Raw genomic sequence first — 20,004 nt, forward strand, 5'->3', positions numbered from 1 at the left:
AAGGTCAAGTAAATCTTTCAGGCCTTTATTCAGAACCAAGAAGTAAGGATCAGACAAGATTTCCTACATTGAAAATAGCTTGCTGGTTGCAGATATTGGTCTCTATCTTACATTAATATGCCATTAATCACTTTAATTTCCAAAGTGTTTTCAGTCTACATATGCAGATCACCTATTGTTGGAACTGAGCCACCTCTACAGTAGCACCTACCCTGCCCTCATGCTAATAGGCATTTTATTTTAAATACTTTAGTTAGAAATAATTTATAAGAACAGCATTAACTGTGTTAAAATAGGGATGAAAAATGCCATTAAGTTTAATAGAGTAGCTGATTTTTTTTGGGCAGGTAAGAATAAACTTACTGGACTGGAGTGGCCTGCCCTCCATGGCTGGCCTGGAGCTGCCTCCGCAGCCTCATGGGGTGGGGGGGGGGGGGGCAGTGAGGAGGAAGGAGGAGGGCTGTGCAGAAGTGGTGGCTGAAGGCTGCCAGCACCCTCCTTCCCCTCCATTGCCGCTTTTTGCCCTGTGCCAACCTGCTGACTCCCAGCCCATGAGCTGCTGGGCTTGGCCCCTCCTCTCCATCCCTCATCTAAAGGTGGCAGGGCTCAAGGTGTCATAGTAGTGAAGAAGAGTGGCACTACAGCACTGTCTGCTGTGTAAAGTGATATTGACGAATATCCTTCTGTGCTTCTGCAGCACTGCCTTCAAACCTGGGGGGTGGTATATGTACTACTGGTTTTAGGGTATAAATTACTATAGGCGGATGATCCCAGTCATATAAGGAGAACCACCTCTGTGCCCCAAATTGCCAAACCTTGTTTTAATTTTGGACATTGACTGGGTTATGTTAACATCTTTGGCCATATTCCATCAATGTACTAAAACAGATCCTTCCTCATTTATTGCAGCAGTTGGCAGTTGTTCAGTAACTAGGCACTAGATGTTTCAACGTGGGCAACAACTAAAATTAGTGGATGCTTGACCACTTCAGCTTCTCTTGGATACTCACCTTTAAATAAATTGGGAAAATAATCTCTTGTCTAAGGGGCATTGAATAGATAAGTTCATATTTTTGAAGCATTCACATTCCAAAATAATTCTTAGGAAAGTCTGTATTTCTGTATCTTTCTGTGTACGGTTTAAATGTGTTCAGCATGTAAAGCATAGAACCATACAATGAATGGCAGGGCTGCAAAGGAGTATTTAATAGCTAGCTGTTCCATGAACATTGTCCATCCCCTGCATTGAATGAGGTAGGCATTTTGTGGAAAAAAATTCTGTGATCCTGTTTATTAAAAAAAAAAAGTAAAAAAGTATCCTGATGCACAGGGCTTGCCGAGCGGCAGCGAGCCCTGCTCGCCAGCCGCGTGGTTTTGTGCTCTGCGCCGGCTCTTTTGGGGTGTACTCTACACGCCATGGGCAAGTAGATTACATTGTTTGTCAAGCCCTGCTTATGCATATAAGGAGGAAGAATAAGTTTTGGCGTATGGTAAGTTTGACATGGATGTCTTTAACATAATAAGAGAACATTTTAACTTTAATATTGTGCTAGTGCTCAGGCATAATGAGAATTATGGCACTGTACAAAGAGGTGGACCCAATCCTGCCCAGAAGATTTTAATAGTATTTTAAAGTGGTCATCTTTTATTGCGTAGACCGTAAGTCTTAGTTGTGAGAAGGAATAAAATAAACAAGCAATTCAGAAGTGTTAGGGAAAATTATTTAATATGTCTAATCCATAACCTTTTCCTCTTAGAAATGGTTGAATCAATGAAGAAAGTGGCCGGAATGGATGTGGAGTTGACAGTGGAGGAAAGAAATCTTCTGTCTGTTGCGTATAAAAACGTGATTGGAGCTAGAAGAGCTTCATGGAGAATAATCAGCAGCATTGAACAGAAAGAAGAAAACAAAGGTGGAGAAGATAAACTAAAAATGATTCGGGAATATCGGCAAATGGTAAGATCCAGTTAGTGAGAGAATTATGTACTTGATTTTAAAATTCTCTTTTAAGGCAAAACACTAGTTATTTGAGTGATTGCTCATGTCCATTCCAATAGGGGTGTGTGTGTGCTGAGTGCATGATTGCCAGAAGATACTTCCCTAGTGCAGGGGTGGGGACCATTTTTGGGTCAGGGGCTTCTGACTCTCAGAAATCAGTTGGGGGGGGGGCAGTGCCTCTCAAGTGAGAACCGCCCCCCCCCCGTCGGCACTGACTTGGCTCCCGACTGAGGAGAAACTCCCAACATTTCCTTTGCACATCAGAGCCTAGTGAGGCCTGGGCTAGTAGATTTTGTGTGCTCCAGCCCCGCAGGCAGGTAGCAGGGGGTCCAGAACGCCAGCGTAGGCTCCCCAATGCTGGGGGGAATCCTCAGTCTTGGGCTGGATCCAGGTATGCTGGAGGTTGCATCCAGCCTCCAGGTCTTGCCTTTGCCTTCTAGCAAGATCTAGTTTGGCACATTTTAAACAGCCAAATATACGAATATGGCCCTTCTTTCCTCCCCCTCCCCCCCCCCCCGCCACCAGCCCTTTTTTTTAATGCCTTTTCTAATTTAGCACGTGTGTCCTTCCCCCCCCCCCCCCCCCCCCCCCCCCCCCCCCCCCGGTGTCCCCCCTGTGACGTAGTGGGGGTACTTGCTGGGCTGTGGTGACCCCTGTTGTCTGGAGCAAGACCCAGCAGGGAAAGCCTCACTAGGCAGAGGTAAGGCCAAACTTGTTGAACCAGTGGCCAGACACCCCCCATGGAGAGGAACAAAGGAAGGTGGAATGCTGCCCTGGGCTGGGGGGCAGGGCTGGAAGAGGGTTAGTTAGTTCCTGGCTGGAAGGCAGGGAATAAGGAGCTGGGGAGGGGGCTGGGACTCCCCTATCTCAAGGGGGGCACTGAGGCCTCTTAGCCCCAGTTCCTGTAACCAGATTACATCTGTGCTGCGCTGTGCTGGAGGAGCAATAAACCACCCTCAATTCCACTGGCTGGTGCAGTCTGTTTGTGCCATTTTGGGGTGCAGGAGACGGGGAACCCCCAACGCGCCGTCACACCCCCGAACCATGTTTTCCCCCCTTAAAAGGAGATATCACATTGGCTGAGGTGTAGCTAACACCTATTCGTAGTGTGTGGCTTTGATAGAATTAAGGTTTCTTCTTTTGCAGTGAACCCTCAGCCACTTCTAGGGTCATTTTGCCCCCACTGCTTTATTAACTTTGTGTTTTTGCCTGAGTGTCCTGCAGTAATAGCAGTCCTCCTTAGCTGTGTGTTTTTAAAGTCTAGATTTGCTTGTGCATGAGTGGTTACTACTAGTAGTATAACCTTCTGTATTTTACTGGTGATTGCTGCTTTATTTGTAAGCTTATTTGCCTGTACATTTTCTTCATTGTAATGGACCTTTTTTGTGATTTTTTTTCTTTACCATTGTGATGATATTAAAATGTGCTGTCGGTTTTTATTTGCTAAAGAATTTTGTGTTTAATTTCAGATACATTAGTTCTTGTATAAGTTAGTTTTCCAGCCTGGAAGATAAATAGTTGCACCTTTATAAACATAGTATTAATAATCAGTTTTAATTTCAGTTGTTTAAAACATTTCTGCAAGTGTTGACACTTGCGGACTGTTCCTCCCTTTTTAGCTTGTATTGAAAGGTTTTAAGTATTTGCCTTTTTCCTGTTAGGCATACCCCTGTGAATCCTGTAACTGTCCTTAATAATTAGGGGTGTAAAATCCCATTCAACTGGTTAAATGTGTTGTTAAACCAGTGAACCGATTAAAGGGGGGGCTGGTGTGGGGATTGCAGCAACATGGCTGAACAGTGTCCCCTTCCCCTAGCTGCTGGGCCAGAGCAGCACCTCCCTTCACTTGCCTACTCCAGCATCCCATTTGGGGCAGCCCCTGCCTGTGGAGCGCCCGGGCCCACTGGTTAACTGCTTAAGCTTTCACATCCCTATTCATAATATGAACTGCCACTCACGATCCAAACTGTTTCCCCAATTAGCTATTAATCGAAGTGGTCTCCTGCGGCTCAAATGTGTCCCTGACGGTTTAAGATCAGGGGCCCATACAGATGTGTTAGCTTTTCAGGATGACCAATTGAGCAGAAACCCATTGTATAGCCTTGTTCACTTTACATGCCCTTTGGATAAAATTTCCTGATTTAGTAGCCTTCCCAGAGCATGATGGCTTTTAACAGTTACTGTACTTGCTCTATTGGGTTTTGTGTAGTGTTCAGTTGGCTCGTGGATTCCAAATTTTTTTTGGAGCTGTTAACACCCTGTTATAATACACACAGGTTTTTGCCCAGCACCAGTGTCCTGAGTAGTCATACAAACAACACAATTTTTTAACTATTTTTTTTTTTCAAGAGGTGAACTCTCTTTTAGGGGTGGTCAAAGTAAGCGTTTCCATTAATTTCTTTTTAAAGCTTTGTCTCCCCACCCGCCTCTCCCCATGCTCTGGTTGCTTTTTCTGTCAAGGTCTAGTGTGGTCTTTTTATCTATTGTCATCCAAAGGTGAACTATAGACTTTATTCTCTCCTTATCTACTGATCTATTTCTTCCTGAATTGCGTGATTCCAAGATGCTATACTTCTCTCCTTTTGATTTAGGATTTAGAAGGGTTAAGTTTCAAATCATACTTGACAGCAACCTAAAACTGCTGCCCTAACTCTTCGTGCTTCTTTTGTTTTATTGACTAAGATGTTGTTTACATATTGAACTATCTTTCCCATTTGCAACAATCCTTTTCCCAACATATTCCTCACAGCAGCATGGCATATTATGGGTGCGTTACAAGTACAGGTTGAACCTCCCAAAACCAGGACTCTCTGCTCTGGCAGTATGGGTGGGCCAGCAGTGGCTGGGGAGCCTCACAGCTGGAGAAGAGGGCCCAGGAGTGGGCTGGTGGCCAGCAGGGGAAAGAATTGACTTCCTCTGGTCCAGCAAACTCCTTGGTTTGGGACCGCTCAGGTCTCAGACCAGGGAGGTCTAACCTGTACTATATAGGCAAAACATTCCAACAATATTGAGTATCTTGGAACACACAGCTGTTTAGTACTGGGATTCAGGATTCAAAAACCATTTGCCACAACCATTAGACAGCCACTTTTATTTTATGGGAGACAGCTTCCAGCAGCCTCAGTATAAGCAGCTACCTACCGTGTTGGCTCTCCACTCAGCAGTTTTTAGTGTGGTTAGATGTTTGTAGAGGTGTAGCTGCAAGTGTGTTCCCTCTGTGTGCTGTGCCAGCCCTGTGCAGACAGCTGGCATGGCAGACCACGGGCGAGCCACTAAATAGAATTCAACATCCATCTAAAGCAGGGGTGGGGGAACCTAAGGCCTGAGGGCTGGATCCGGCCTCTGGCTTGCCTAGATCAGACCTACACAAAATCCACTAGCCTGGTCCCTCCCCCTATACTCGGGTGTGCAAAGGGAATGTTGGGGAGTGTCTTTCTGCCACATCAGTGAGGTGGTGTGTGTGGTCCCCAACTGATTGTCAGTGGCCTCAACCCCCAAAAAGGTTCCCCACCCCTGATTTAAAGGGTGAAGGCACCTGGGCAGACTCTTGTCAATGAAGCACAGTAGCAGTATCCTACGTCTCTTACCAGACCCCTGTCACACATGCTGTGTAGCCCAGTAGGGCTCTGACAGGCTTCTCCCCCTCTGGGACAATGGGCTGCCACTCTGCCCAACTACAGCCCATAACATTGGACCAGGTAGGTCAGTGGCAGGAGTTTGTTTCTCCCTAGGCTAGACAAAGATCCTCCCTCTAAGATGCATTTCGTGCCCTGCTACAAACAAATTATTACTGTCCCTTGGATGTGGCTAGTTTGTCTTCCAGTGATTGCTTATGTGCATTCCAACGGGTGTGCTCGCTGTGGTCATTGGAAGATGTTTCCTAGCGGTACCCATAGGGTTGGCTGTGGAGCCCCTGAAGTGGTGCACCCATGACTGTACATGTACCCCTGCTGCCTTGATGCCCGCTCAGATCCTTCTTTCCGCCAATGATGGTCGCTGGAAGACTGTTGGAGCTTCTGACCACCTGCTTTACAAGTCACTAGTCTCTAGTGTTGATAGTTCTAGTAATTCTAGTACATTAGTAGGGTAGATTAGCCTTTTTGTGTTCTAATTTAGTGAGTTTGCAGTGGTTTCTCCCTCTTGCTGGCTTGTGCTCTTGGGGCATGCAGCAGCCCCAGGGCTTCAAACAGCGTGCCAAGTGTTGAAAGCATATTCCCAAAGGTGAGTCACATGCTACTTGCCTGAAGTGCCTGGCAGAAGGTCCTTTGCAAGATCAGTACAATATTTGCAGGAAGTTTAAGCTGAGAACTAAGAGGGAGAGAGATCAGTGGCTAACTTCTTACAGAGTTGGCACTTGGGCCACAGCCCCAGGGCTCTGCTTAAGCTCTATGGATGCACTGGTTTTGGTGCCACACCCAGATGAGGGGAGGAATTGGGCTGACCTACTTCTCATAGGATGGACTTGTCCACCCCAGTCCTGGTCTCGCTCCCCGATACCATGGAAGAAGAGAACCAACTGGCGTTGGCCTCCTTCCAAGAGATGTAGGAAAGCCAGAGTCTGCCCTCACCATGCTGAGCCTGGCCAGGCTGGGTCCCTTCGCCCTGGCACTTTTGATTCCAGTACTTTGGGTGGGGCTGTTGAGTCGGTGTTGGTGGACTGTCCAGAGCCATTGATGGTAGAAGAGGATTTGGATCTTCCTGCCACACTAGTTACTTTCGAGGCTGCTCGGGACCTCGTCACATTTACAACACCGGCTCTGAGTCACAGCTGCCCCCACTATCCGTGTGACTGACAAGGCCAGCTTCCTCACCACCTCTTGGATCTTCCACTCCAGCCCCTGCAGCACCATCAGCAGTGAGACCTGTGGCACTGTTTGCAGCACACCATATGCTGCCGCCTCCTGGTTCCGGCACTGGGAACATCTTGAGCACAGTTGGCACCATGGAAAGCACTCGGCTGTGAGCTGGCATGGCAGTATTGCTCACTGGCACTATCTGGCTCTGCTCACCCCTCGAGGGGTCAGAGTTAAAATGTGTGTCCGACTCTGAAGCTAAGTCCTTTGTGTCCAGGAGCTCCCGGCATTGCTCCTGCTCCTGGCACCACCGTTCTGATGCAGCCGCAGTCCTGGCGCAGTGATGGCTTCCACAGTGGCCGGTTCCTATGCAGTGGCCCTTCTGGACTCCCATCAGTGTCCAATCAGCGCCAAGAGCAAGGTCATCCTCCAGAGCTACCTCTGTTGTACTCTCCACCCGAGTGCTTCCATCTGCCGCCTCAGTAGCTTCAGCCCCTCCTTCTGCACTGGAGGTATGATGTAGGCCACAGTTAGCAAGTGCGTTTGGCACCCCCACTTCTAACACCCTTCCCTGACCAGCCACCGCATGTGGATGTCTTGAGACCCTATGGGACAGGAAGATTCTGCTCTCCTTGTGGCATTGTCCTCGTCCCCAGACAGTGTCTTTGCAGACACCTTTTTGTCCTCTGTCCATAGGCTGTAGGGGCCCACCGCCAAGAGCTGATTCAGTGAGTGGCTCAGAGCCTCAACCTCCAGGCCAAAGAGGTGGTGGAGGAATAGTGGACGTTCCCTTGCCTGAAGGGCCTCATTAAACTTGTTCAAACTCTTACTAAGGAGTTATGGCAAACCCCAGTGCTTATTGCTCCCACAGCCAAAGGGGTTGAGTGGTGCTCCTTTGTGCTCCAAAGAGGTTAAGAACACCTCTTCACCCACCCATCCACTGCTGATGTGGCTGACACTGAGCCAGAGAGCACCTGGGACGGCCAGGCCTTGCCCCGGAGAATGAGGCCAAGATTCTGGACCTTTTGGGGCGTAAAGATTATTTGACTAGAGGCTTCGAGCTGCTGCTGTCGAACGAACAGGCGCTCTCACCTCCACGCTTTCCCTACAGAATTGTCATTTCATGATCACTTTTACCCAGATTGCCTTCTATCTTCAGGTTTGCAGCCAATACTTCCCTTCCCTTGCTCATCTCTGAGCTGATTCTGCAAAAATAACGAAAAGGGCTCAAAGTAGGCTGCAGTGAGAGAGGGTTCCCTGGCTTTTAGAATTTTTCTTCCCTCCTTTTACTTACACAGCCTAGCTTTGTCAGCCTTCAAATCATAATGGAAGACCACCCAGCCCTGCAAGATGGGCCCAATAAATACAGCATAACATAATCTTTGCTTTGTCATGTTTGTGATTATATCGAATTGCTACAAAGGAAATACCTTACAGAGATTTGCTACAACAGAAGAATTATAGATGTTGCAGCAGACTGTCTTGTAATTAAGTAAACTTTGTCACCCTGTGCCTTTGCTGCTGTTCTTCACTTTGAGTGCTTCCTGTTGCTGCTGCACTCCTGTTTTCTTTTGGAATATCTCTTAAGCTTCTCTCATACTTCTCAGGTTACCTTTTTTGGCTTTGTTTCTCTTGCATTTGGTTCTGCCCTCTGGTATCTTTTATCTTGACTTTCAGTTGGCTTTTCTTTATAAAGCAAAGCTCCAAGAATCAGTAGAAATTATTGAATGCTTTGAGGGTGGTATTAACCTGAAAGGGTGCCATGTTATGACCAGTAGGGTAGCTGGCTTATACGGTCCCTCATTGCAGCTACCTGCCATAATGTGTGGTTTAAAAAAAAAAAGTGAAGAGCTAGGGGAGTTGTACCAGTCTTGCAAAAGGAAGCTTAACACCTAGTCTAGGTGATCTTGCAAAATATCTCCAGAGAAACAATTACAGGTAAGTTGTCATCTTTTATGCAGCCTTTTATGTAATCAGGTTATAAAGACTGTTGCTTGTATGATATGGGTGCTAGCTATCTATTACCATCTCCTCCCCCTGTACCTGTGAATTCTGCTGATTCTCTCATGAGCACAGTATAGATTTGAACATTGTAGTGTTAGAATTTACTTCCTGCCTGCATCCTCTATAACCAAGAATTCAGTCCTCTAGCTGCCTATTTACTATTCGCTGTGTGATGAGCCTCCCTGAACCTAGTTAACATTTATGTACCACTCTTAAATACATACCTGTGCCAAGAGAAGACCAGCCCTGAGGTCACTTTTAAAAACAAAAATGATATAACATATTGAGAACTTCTTTGCTGTAGTTAGAAACTTTCTGCCTCTTCTCCCCTCTTTTTTATTTTAACTGTTGGATGAAGCTTCAGGACTCTTAATACTGTCCAATAGAAGTTGGACTCCCATATACAAATGTTACGTAAATTGGATGATTACTTCTGTTTTCAGCATTTGGGATTGAATATTTCTTGTATCCCTCTTATATTATTAAATCATCTTTGCTAATATTTGTTTTTTCCTCCAAGGTTGAAACTGAGCTGAAATTAATCTGTTGTGACATTCTGGATGTACTGGACAAACACCTCATTCCAGCAGCTAACACGGGCGAGTCCAAGGTTTTCTATTATAAAATGTAGGTGACTTATGATTTTTGGACAAGTGCCGTCCTTGCAGTTTGTACAAAATGTTGCCGTGAATTCAGTACTGGTAAATGACATTGACCAATCCCAGAGATTAAAATTGTGCAGATATGGAATAGGTACAGCATCTCCACATTGTCCTACTGATTTGCCTACTTTAAGAAGATGATGGTTTGGTCATTGTGCTCAGGCCTTGCCATGAGTTCCATTGATTGTACATTTTCATTCAGATGCCTGCCAACTAGAAAACTGTATTAAGAGCATTAAACAGTGCTCCTGTGGAAACAATACCTGTATACTTGAAACTGGTCTTGGACAAGAATGAAAGGCTTTATTCCCCCATTAGTAATCCATTCAAGGCTACTCAACTTTGGAAGCCCTGGGAAGCACAGTGATACTTAACAGCACATGCAGAGAGCTGCAACTTAAGTGTGGTTGTACATACATTCAAATATATATGCAAATAGCTTCTTTCGCACTGCTGGGCATAAATACAAAGATTAAGGCAAGACTACATAACCCACAGGTTCCATTTAAATCAGTTCTGCTATTAAAATGAAATATTTACCTGATTTCCCCCCATATGACAGCACCTTTAATGAGCAATGACAGTCCAGGAATTTAACTACTAAAACACGTATCGACAGAAGACCATTATATTGACTTTTTTTGTTTTGTCTCCCACCCGTGAGCCGCAAACGAACGGGCCAAACTGTTCAGTGCTTTCTCTGTAAAATGTGTGTAATACATAAAAACTAGGTTTCACTTCTAGTTATTTAAATCAAGGAATGCACCATTAAAATTGAACGTCTAATTTTAGTTCAGACCTGTTGTACATATCCATCATGATAGCTGCTAATTATGATAGACTTTTCTTGAATAACGTATAATTCTATGAAATTTTGTTACCACTCAATTCTACACACCTATATTTAAGGTATTTTTTCTGTTTTGTTGTAATTTAATTGTTGTAAACATTCACATAGTTTTTATGATTGTTAATAACTTTTCCAGTCTTAATTCACTATACATTTTCTTCTTACTCACCTACATAGCCTTTGAGGGGCACTTCTGGGAAGGAGGCAACTTGCTGTGAGCATAGGTGGTTTGCAAAAATCAGCAAAGTTTATTCTTGAATTTGTTTTACTTCATTTTCATACTGTCATGGCCTTTCAGGAATACTCAGTAATATATAATGTTACGTGTGTATCTGACTTAGTTTGGATTAAGTGAGATGGAATTAGGTAACAGTGCCATCAGCATGCTGTGAAAGAACTTTAAGCCTGATCACATGATAACCCTTCTGTTAGCTGTGTTGACTAGGGAGAATGATACAGTAAAATCTTGCACATGAGCCCTATGGACAGAAGAGCGTTGCCTAGTGTTACCTATGAACTGGAGAAATGAAACCATCCGAAGGCAGAGCCATACACTCCTAACGGAATATGTAGATAAATCAGCATATCATTTATGACATCAGAGGTAGTTAATGTCAGCATGGACACCTGAATCAATTGTCAATCCCAGAGCAGGAATTGAGCACTGTGTAGTGTAGACTTATTCTAAAATGACAGAAGGGGGTTTTGCATTGCTGTAGTAAATCCATTCCATGCGGCGGGGGGATGGGGGGAAGAAGAGGTAAAAAAATTTTTCCATTGACATAATTGCATTTTCAATACGCATTAGGCTGACCTACCTACATCACACAGTGCAAAATTTTTCACACCCCGAATGATGTAATTCAGTTAACTTTAAGTGTCAGGGGTAGATCAGGCCTCCATGAATGATACTAAGTGAATCTCATCAAGATTTAACTGGATTTATTTTCCAACAGTTAATGTGAAATCAACGAATCCTGACTGTTTTTGCTCTTTACCCTTTCAGGAAAGGGGACTACCACAGGTACCTGGCTGAGTTTGCCACAGGAAATGACAGGAAGGAGGCTGCAGAGAATAGCCTGGTGGCTTATAAAGCTGCTAGTGATATTGCAATGACAGAACTTCCGCCAACACACCCCATCCGCTTAGGTCTTGCTCTCAACTTCTCTGTATTCTACTATGAAATTCTTAATTCCCCTGATCGTGCCTGCAGGTAAGTAATGTCTGAGGAGGCTGGAAGCTTTCTTTAAAAGAAAAATACAACCACCTACAGTGTACCACATGTGTGAATTTGAATAATGATGCTTTTTGAGCAGTGTGCTGGGTTTCCTTGATTTCTGCTGCATGAGCTGAAAAGCTTTCTAACTAACCACATAGGCACTGAAGAGAAGCTCTGAAACATCATAGTGTTAAGCCTCTGTCTTGTGCATCATCTTGAATGCTCACCAACTCCTGAATGAACTAGAAGTCCAGAAACATTAATTTATTTGGGAGAAGATTATTTTTGAGAAGACAAAAGTAACAAAACAGTGGCAACATAATACTTCTATAAATATCTGAACTCAGAGGTGAATACTTAAAGCCATTACAATTTAAGGCTACTTAATCTGTTTTCAAGCTTTTATTATAAAGGAATCAATGGGTCTTTGTTTCCAATATACTGTGGGGTATAGCGTGTAAGAGGGTGTCCTTGGCTGTAGCACCATTCTGCACAACCTGTGAATTCCGGTAACTCTCACTTCATGCCCTCCTACTTCAATTGGTTCTATGGAGGGCTGTGTACGATAACACTGCAGAAATGATGCAGAACATCCCGCCCCATAGTCCATTTATCACCTCCATGCAAGAAGTCGTAAAACCCCCAGGCATTTTGTCCCTCTGTTGTGCCATACATCGCTGTCACACTCCTCCTCTGTCTGTCTCTCTGAACATAAGAACGGCCATACTGGGTCAGACCAAAGGTTTATCTAGTCCAGTATCCTGTTTTCCAACAGTGACCAGTGCTAGATGTCCCCAAGTGATTCCAGCCCTGTCACCTACTCCCAGCTTTTGACAGGCTGTGGACACCATTCCTAACCATGCTGGCTAATAGCCAGTGATAGACCTATCCCCCGTGAATTTTCTAGTTCTTTTTGAATCCTGTTAGTCCTGGTCTTCAACATCCAGGTTGACTGTGCACTGCGTGAAGAAATAGTAGTTGTTTGTTTTTAAGCCTGCCACCTATTACTTTCATTTGGTGACCTCCTAGTTCTTATGTTATGGGAACAAGTAAATAAGTTTTCTTTATTCTCTTTCTCAACACCAGTCGGACAGCCACCTTACGCCTTCCTTTTAGAATGTAGCTCCACTCTTCCTAGTAGGAATGTGCACAGCCTCTCTCTGTTGAGAGCTCATCTTCATCTAGGGAGCATCCCTCATTCCCGACTCCAGCTTTTTGGTGCAGAGATGTAAGCAGATGTGCTTCTCTGCTGTTTCCCTACCTCCAGCCCTCACCTTTGGCTCTCTGACTTAAGGACAGCAGGTACCTCCTTCATGGATCAGGGATGTCAACTAAGAATCCTCTTGCTGCTCTTCTGCCTTTCATCTTCTCCCAGGAACCACATGCTGTATTCTGGCTGTGGCAGCTTACCCGTCCTCTTCCCAGCTGGCAGGTGCTCTAAGTGAACCCTCGCTCACTAACTCTCTTCTCCCTATGTTCAGTTGGAGTTGGCTGAGACACAGGAGCATAGGCCCTGCTACTTGCCAGTGTCTCCTGGTGGCATAATATCCAAGTGACTTAGAAAGTCAGGGGGACTTCAGCTCCTAAGTATTTAAGTGCTTTTTGAAAATTTTACCTAAAAGCTATAAGTGTCTAACAGAATTAAAAAAGTGTTTGTACAATGAAATAAACTAAGCTCCATACTGTTTTATAGGAGTTTATTTTATGATCTCTTATGTATTAATCTGATATTTGTAGGTTGGCAAAAGCAGCTTTTGATGATGCTATTGCAGAACTGGATACATTGAGCGAAGAAAGTTATAAGGACTCTACACTTATCATGCAGTTGTTACGTGATAACCTGACACTATGGACTTCAGATATGCAGGGTGATGGTGAGTAGTCTTGCTCTAAAATGCTGCTCCCCAGTTTATTGCCCCAAAAAGTCAAGCTGTTAAGGAGACTTGCAAGCATGTAGGTGTGGGGTGGATTTGGATTAGTGCATATTTTTTGTGCTTTCCTTACACCTGATAATGTATTTGTCTTCCCTTCTTATGTTGGATGACTTCATGGAGATTAAATGACTAGAGTACACTGGGGGCTTAACTGAAGGGCTGATGCGTTGAATCCTTAGGAGGGGTTTTTTCCCTATTAAACTAAAATATTGGTTTCAGAAATAACCCTTTTGAGAGCAGAAGTTCTTGCATTTAATGAGCTTTAATCTTTAATGCTTTTATTTTGAGTTGTCTATAAACTTACAACAAAGTCTGGTAGCACTTTCTAGACTAACAAAACATGTAGATGGTATCATGAGCTTTCGTGGGCACAGCCCACTTCTTCAGATGATCATGGGCTGTGCCCATGAAAGCTCCTGATACCATCTACATGTTTTGTTAATCTTTAAAGTGCTACCAAACTTTGTTTGTTTATCATGTACAAGACTCTTGGCTCCCCCAAAGCAGTGTTTCTTAAACTGTGTTCCGAAGCAGTGGTGGGGTGCTATGGAGAACAGAATTCAAAATGGCTGCCCTTAAAGGGGCAGGCTACTTTTTTCCCTCTAAACCCCACTTCCCCTCCCTCCCCCAACTCTTTTTCCCCACCAACCTTTTTTTCTCAACAACAAATGCTTGGTGTTCCTCATTTAAAAAAAAAATTGTTTGATGTTCCTCGGTCTTAAAAAGTTTAAGAAACACTGTTCTAAAAAGTTGTCTATAGTTTGCCTGAGCAGATCTGAATTTCTATCAGGAAAATGAATCTTCTTCCTTTTCTCCCTGAAGTTCCTGGTTATCTCCTACATTAGTTAAAACAAAAAAACCCAAACACAAGCCTCCTTATTTCCTTTTGTAGATCATCTTTAATATCTCCACAGGCAGTTGGATTCATAGCAAATGACTTCATTCATAGATGAATGAGTAAATGTTACTTGCAGTGATGGTAGTGATTCATTTGGTGGTTATACTCCCTTTAAAAAAATTAAATGAATGCCCCACCAGCATTGTGCTTGTGTGTAGACTGTTGATCAGTTGGGGAGCATTGCATATCCATCCAGTTCTTTTCACAAGGATTAGAAAGGTTTATCATGATATCCTAGCCAGATTCCATTTTTAATGAGTTGCTTGCAGTGGCATTCTATCCTGTTGGTCCCCTGATATGAGACATGGTAGGAGAGGTAATACCTTTTACAGGTCCAGTTTTTTGTTGGAAGGTATGGGATATCTTTCGTTCAGTGGAAGGAAGTGGTATGTCTGAGCTAAATATAGGCTGACACAGGTTAAGCAGAAGGGTTAATGTGGTGGAGGTGGCCACTTGAAATGAAGTGGGCAACTGGAGCTTATATTTTCCAGAAATGCTTTTAGGTGAATAAATAAAGGGTAGCAGGTGGTGTGGTGTGTTATAAATGGCGCAATGACCAGTGTCAGGTCCGACTTTTCTGGTCTAGCAGAGTTATGAATACAAGCCCCCACGCTTGTCTTTTTGGAGGTGTTCTGCAGATATCTCCTGAGGAAGAGCATTGGAAGATTACAAAGCAGTCACTCTGTACTTAGTGTTCACCGGTGGGTGACTGTGTCTATTTTCCTTTTTCTGAGTGAGCTCTTTCAAGAGCATAATGTCTGATTTCACCCACATAGTTGTAACAGGAGACATATGCAGGGTTTGCATTTATTCTAGCAGGGTTCAGTGCCACTTAGAGTTGATGTCTCCTGTATGTGGAGCATTTGCTTCTGAAATGAGCCTTGGTTCTGTATTGACAGTATTCTGAGGAAGAAGGGTCACTTGCTACATGTACATGCAGCTGGAAAAGCTTGCCAGGCGCATCTATTGGTCAGTCCCTGCACTCTATTTCTTCTCCTACTCTGCACTGAAGATAGAGGGTGCGGACTGACCTACCTCTTCAGTTCTCTTACCACCGCATGGGCTGAACTGCAGTTCTGTCTCTGAAACTCTCCGTGTCTTCATTCCAGTAGGTAGCTTGGGTTTGTATATACTTTAGCTTGGTTTGTTCTCTACCTTTGGACCTTCTGTGCTGACTTTTGGGAGTAGCACTCTGCACAGTATTCTCGGATTCAAAAACTGGTTCCTGCCTTTGCCCCTCGTAAGTGACAGCTACCTTTGGTGCCTTCTGGTTGCTCATAGCTCAGTCGAGTGCAGTATTGATCTGTCACTTCCTTCTCATCTCAGAGTAAAGAGCGACGGGAGCTCCATGTTGAAGCTTTTCAGGGAGAGAGCCATGACGCCTACGGTCAAATCCACTCTGCGGAGACTCCCCCTTTACCTTAGTTGTGAGCCTCAAGCAAGTACATCCTCGGAGCATGAGCTCTGAAGCAGGAGCTGTATTAGAATAAATCACTGTCTCAAGCTTCTCATGAAACTAGGGATGCTTTACAGGCATGAAATCAGATCCCCCTCAAAGCCTGCTTGAAGACGAAGCGTCCCCACCTGGAAGATTTTCGAGAGGAGGTGCCAAGGACTTAAGTGTTGAAGTCTCCTGACATGAAGGCAAAACGTGCAGGAGTAAAGCTGTAGTGGTACTAGCCTTGGTACCAAACACAAGTGCTAGTTGTGAGCTTTAACTTTTCTTGAAGTACTGACAATTGCCAATAATGATCACGAGCTCCAAATGAGGTGCTCTTTCTCCCTGGTACTAGCCTGAACTGTAGAGACCCATTAACTGTTAAGTCTGACATGGCCAGGGATCTGACATCCAGCAACTGGACCTCTCATATTCCTGGACTGTCTGAGACTCATATTGGTCCAGGGGGTGTCTTTGTTCTCCTGGACCCATAATCTCTTGCTTTTGTGCCTAGTCCTTCTCAGGGACACCTTAGATCAGGGATTCTTAAACTGTGTGATACTGCGACCCCCCTCTAAGTTGCTTGTGACCCCACCGGGGGTCGGGATCCACAGTTTGAGAAACGCGGCCTTAGTTGATATAACCTTGAGGAGAACTACTTCTGTAATTCATCTGAGCCACAGCTGCTGCTTACCAGCTCTGGCGGTACCACTGAGGAAGCCAGCTCCAGCCTTCCCATTGGCTGAAATCCGTGCCCAGAATTTAAGTGGGGAGGTTCATCCAGACAAACTTTCAAGTGAGCTAGTTTCGATAGGCATACTCTCACTTGGTGAGGCATTTTCCCCTAGCGTCGTCATTCCCACCAGATTGCTGATATTGCCGTGGCACTTTTGCAGTAGATGGCAGCAGAACTTCATATTCCGTTAGAAGGCCCAGATATGCAGCACAGGCTTTTTGGATATCCTGCAGTCGACTGGACCAACAGAGCAGTTCCTGGGGAATGAAGCAGTTATGGAACCAGCTGGAGTTGCATGTCATACGCTGGCAACACGGTTCTCCGCTCTTTTTGGAGTAGGGGTACATTTTGTTCAGCAAGGGGGCACTGTTCTTGTACTTGCACCCTGCCCCCGATTGCAGGGGGAGGGGGAGGGCAAGCAGCCATAGAAACATCCAAGCAGTAACCTCTTAAATTCACTGTTACTTATGTGGATGCAACAGAATCAGTTATCTGAGTTGGCAGGTGTTCCTGCAATTTTAGACTGCCTCCTCACTCGAATCAATCTAGCCCATTTCGCCCTCTAGCATCTTGGTGTCCAACCAGTCGCCGCTATAGTGATTACTGCTATAGCAAAGTAGCCACACTCAACCAGTTAGCCACATGTGGCTATCTCCTAGAGCTGGAAGGGACCTTGAAAGGTCATTGAGTCCAGTCCCCTGCCTTCGCAGCAGGACCAAGTACCATCCCTGACAAATTTTTGCCCCAAATCCCTAAATGGCCTCCGCAAGGGTTGAACTCACAACCCTGGGTTTAGCAGGCCAATGCACAAACCACTGAGCTATCCCTTCCCCCAATCATCAGCTATCCCTTCATCAGGACCTGGTGATTTGAAGACCCCTAACTTGTCTACTTTCTAACTTGGGGTTACTCATGGCCAGCATATTCCAGTCATATCTTTCATACAGAGGAGCCCCTTCGCCTCCATGCGAAATAGATCCTGAAGATAACTTGAGTCTCTCAAATTAATTCACTTACCAAAGTTCTTAAGCTTCATGCTTTCAGCGAGTAGCAGAGATTGAAAGAATGCAAAGTCAGACCAAACATTGGTGTTCAACCTACATGGAACAAGCCTGGTAAGAAATCACTGATTGGTTTGCTACAGCAACAAATAACCATTGACTGCCTAGACTCGAAGTGGCTTTCTGGTTCTACATTCCTTTGCTGTCTCTGCATCTCCCTACCTGGGAGCAGTTGGCTAGAGCAGAAACAGGATCAGTGCCCTCTATTTGAGATGTGCTTGTGTTGGACTTTTTAAGGGGGCAACCTAGAGTTACAGCAGCACTTTGGCCCAAGCCTCTTCCAAGGGTGGAATCAGCAGGTTTCCATTATGTCTGTACTGCCTGCATCGTGGCACCCCTTTCTCCTGGAGTCTGCTTGCCACTCACACATGGAGAATAGACATAGGAACCAGCACGTGAAGAAATAAACGTTGCTTACTAGTAACTGGGCGCGGGGATGCAAAAGACCATTTAATTTAACTGGTTGTATGTAATGTTTAACCCGTTAACTGATTAAAGGGGGAGTGAGCAGTGTGGAGTGGCCCCCTGCCTTGAGATCTGTGGTCCCTTTCTGTATTCCACTAGCTGCCATCCCCCTCCACCCCTGCTTTGGCTCCTTTGTGGTAGAAAAGAAACTTTATAGAGGTTCATGCTTCTACCCTTGTTGCAGAGAATGAGGACACAGGCATGGACCAAGGGATGCTGCTTGGAAGACTTGTTATTTTTAAGCAAAATGCAGGTCAATGTAGCACTTTAAAGACTAACAAGATGGTTTATTAGATGATGAGCTTTCTGGCCCACGAAAGCTCATCATCTAATAAACCATCTTGTTAGTCTTTAAAGTGCTACATTGTCCTGCATTTTGCTTCAACTACCCCAGACTAACACGGCTACATTTCTATCACTGTTATTTTTAAGTGCATGGTGTGCATGCGTACCCGCGAGTGGAGTACAGATAGGCACCACTCACTCCAAAGGACCTCCCAGTTGTGTGTAAATAACTTATTTGGCTAGATCATTAATCTTGGTCCATATCACTCTCTTCTTCCTTGCAGTCTTGACACTTTCAGAACAAGTGCAAGGAACCATGGACTCGCCTCTGCCCTTCTCCCCAAGTAACCTTAGGTCCAGATGTCAGGTCTCACAAGGAGCGCACATCCTACTCCTTTGTGTTCCTAGAGCAGTCACTTTTCACCCTGTAAGATTTGCAAAGGGGTCCACATGTCCAGTTGACATTTTTTTAGGAATTAGCAAATGGGGGGATGGGGAGATTGGAATGGTGGCTTTCAGAGCATTATAACTGACATGCATGTTCAAGCTTATGGCTCTGTACTAGGGATGTTAGAGCCTTTTTTGTAAACAGGTAACCATTTAAATTTTCAGTGGTTACATGTTTATACACCGAGGGGCGGGGAGGGCAGGGAAGGTGACTCTGAGAACACCAGCTCCCAGGGAACCCTCCCCCACTCCCTGCTGCTACAGCCTCTGTATTACAGGCAGCTGGGGGTGGAGAGGCAGGAACTTGGATATAACTGTGAAGGCTAACCCGTCAGCTTGGGCTCATCAGTTTAAAGGGTTAACATTTACGCTATCCCATCCCTAATCTGTACAGCTAGTGTATCACACTCACTGGGGAAAGCAGTCTTCCCAGGGATTCGGTGTGCCATCCTTTTCCTTTAGTATGACAGAACCAAGTGTGATCAGCGTCAGGGATCTTTTGAAGTTTGCCTTGCTGCTGTGAGGTACCAGCGCAGTGTCACATACACTGAACTAAGCATAGCTTCTGTGAAAGTTCATTAAAATGTGTTTAGTAGAATCCATAGAAATCAGACCGAAAAAACTATTTACAGTAGGTCACTTGGTTCCTCTCCCTGCCAGTGCAAATTGTTCATGTTAGTATGTTTAGTTTTTGTTGCCCAATACTTGATTAGGGCTTCTGCTTCCTGGTTCCATGCCATCAGAGCTGTGCCAAAATGCTCTTCCTGTCCCAACTGACTTTTTTCCCTCAACTTAACCTGTGGCTTGCCTGGTGTGATTGTTAAACCAGTTTTGTGCTTTAGGGGTGTAAGCGAGTAGTCAACTACTTGTCCCTCTCCACCTTGCTGCCTCTGTATTAAAGGGGGTGGGGGGAGACGGTAGCTGGTGCTGAGGGTAGCAGGCTTAAAAGCTGATTTCCCCCCCCCCCCCCCCAGCACCATCTTCATGGGGCCACCTTCCCCCTCCCGATAGAGGCAGCAGTGTGGGGATGGGGAAACGGCGGGATGGAGGGGGGTGGTGTTGAGGCAGGCAGGGAAACATTCAGCCAAGAATGAGGAATTTGGGTGCTGGGGAGAGACCGAGGCACCAGAATCTGTGGCTCTGCCCCTGGGTTTCCCTGCACTGCATGAGAGGGAACCGGGCAGGGAGACAGAGGGAGACTGCCCAGGAGCCT

The 20,004-nt window shown here is 45.2% G+C and overlaps 1 protein-coding gene across 2 annotated transcripts in view; it reads left to right on the top strand.

Annotated features, from left to right (window-relative positions):
- The window catches only part of YWHAE (tyrosine 3-monooxygenase/tryptophan 5-monooxygenase activation protein epsilon), a 43,307-nt gene that overhangs the window by 18,449 nt on the left and 4,854 nt on the right, over window positions 1-20,004 (top strand). For both annotated transcript variants that reach the window (XM_075904501.2, XM_075904499.2), the window contains exons 2-5: window positions 1,758-1,957; window positions 9,317-9,423; window positions 11,315-11,521; window positions 13,265-13,401. In XM_075904501.2, coding sequence (XP_075760616.1) covers window positions 1,758-1,957; window positions 9,317-9,423; window positions 11,315-11,521; window positions 13,265-13,401 — 651 coding nt within the window. The remainder of the gene's footprint in view (window positions 1-1,757; window positions 1,958-9,316; window positions 9,424-11,314; window positions 11,522-13,264; window positions 13,402-20,004) is intronic.

Source organism: Pelodiscus sinensis, chromosome 21 (genome assembly GCF_052426305.1).
Source record: "Pelodiscus sinensis isolate ZL-2025 chromosome 21, ASM5242630v1, whole genome shotgun sequence".
NCBI lineage: Eukaryota > Metazoa > Chordata > Testudines > Trionychidae > Pelodiscus > Pelodiscus sinensis.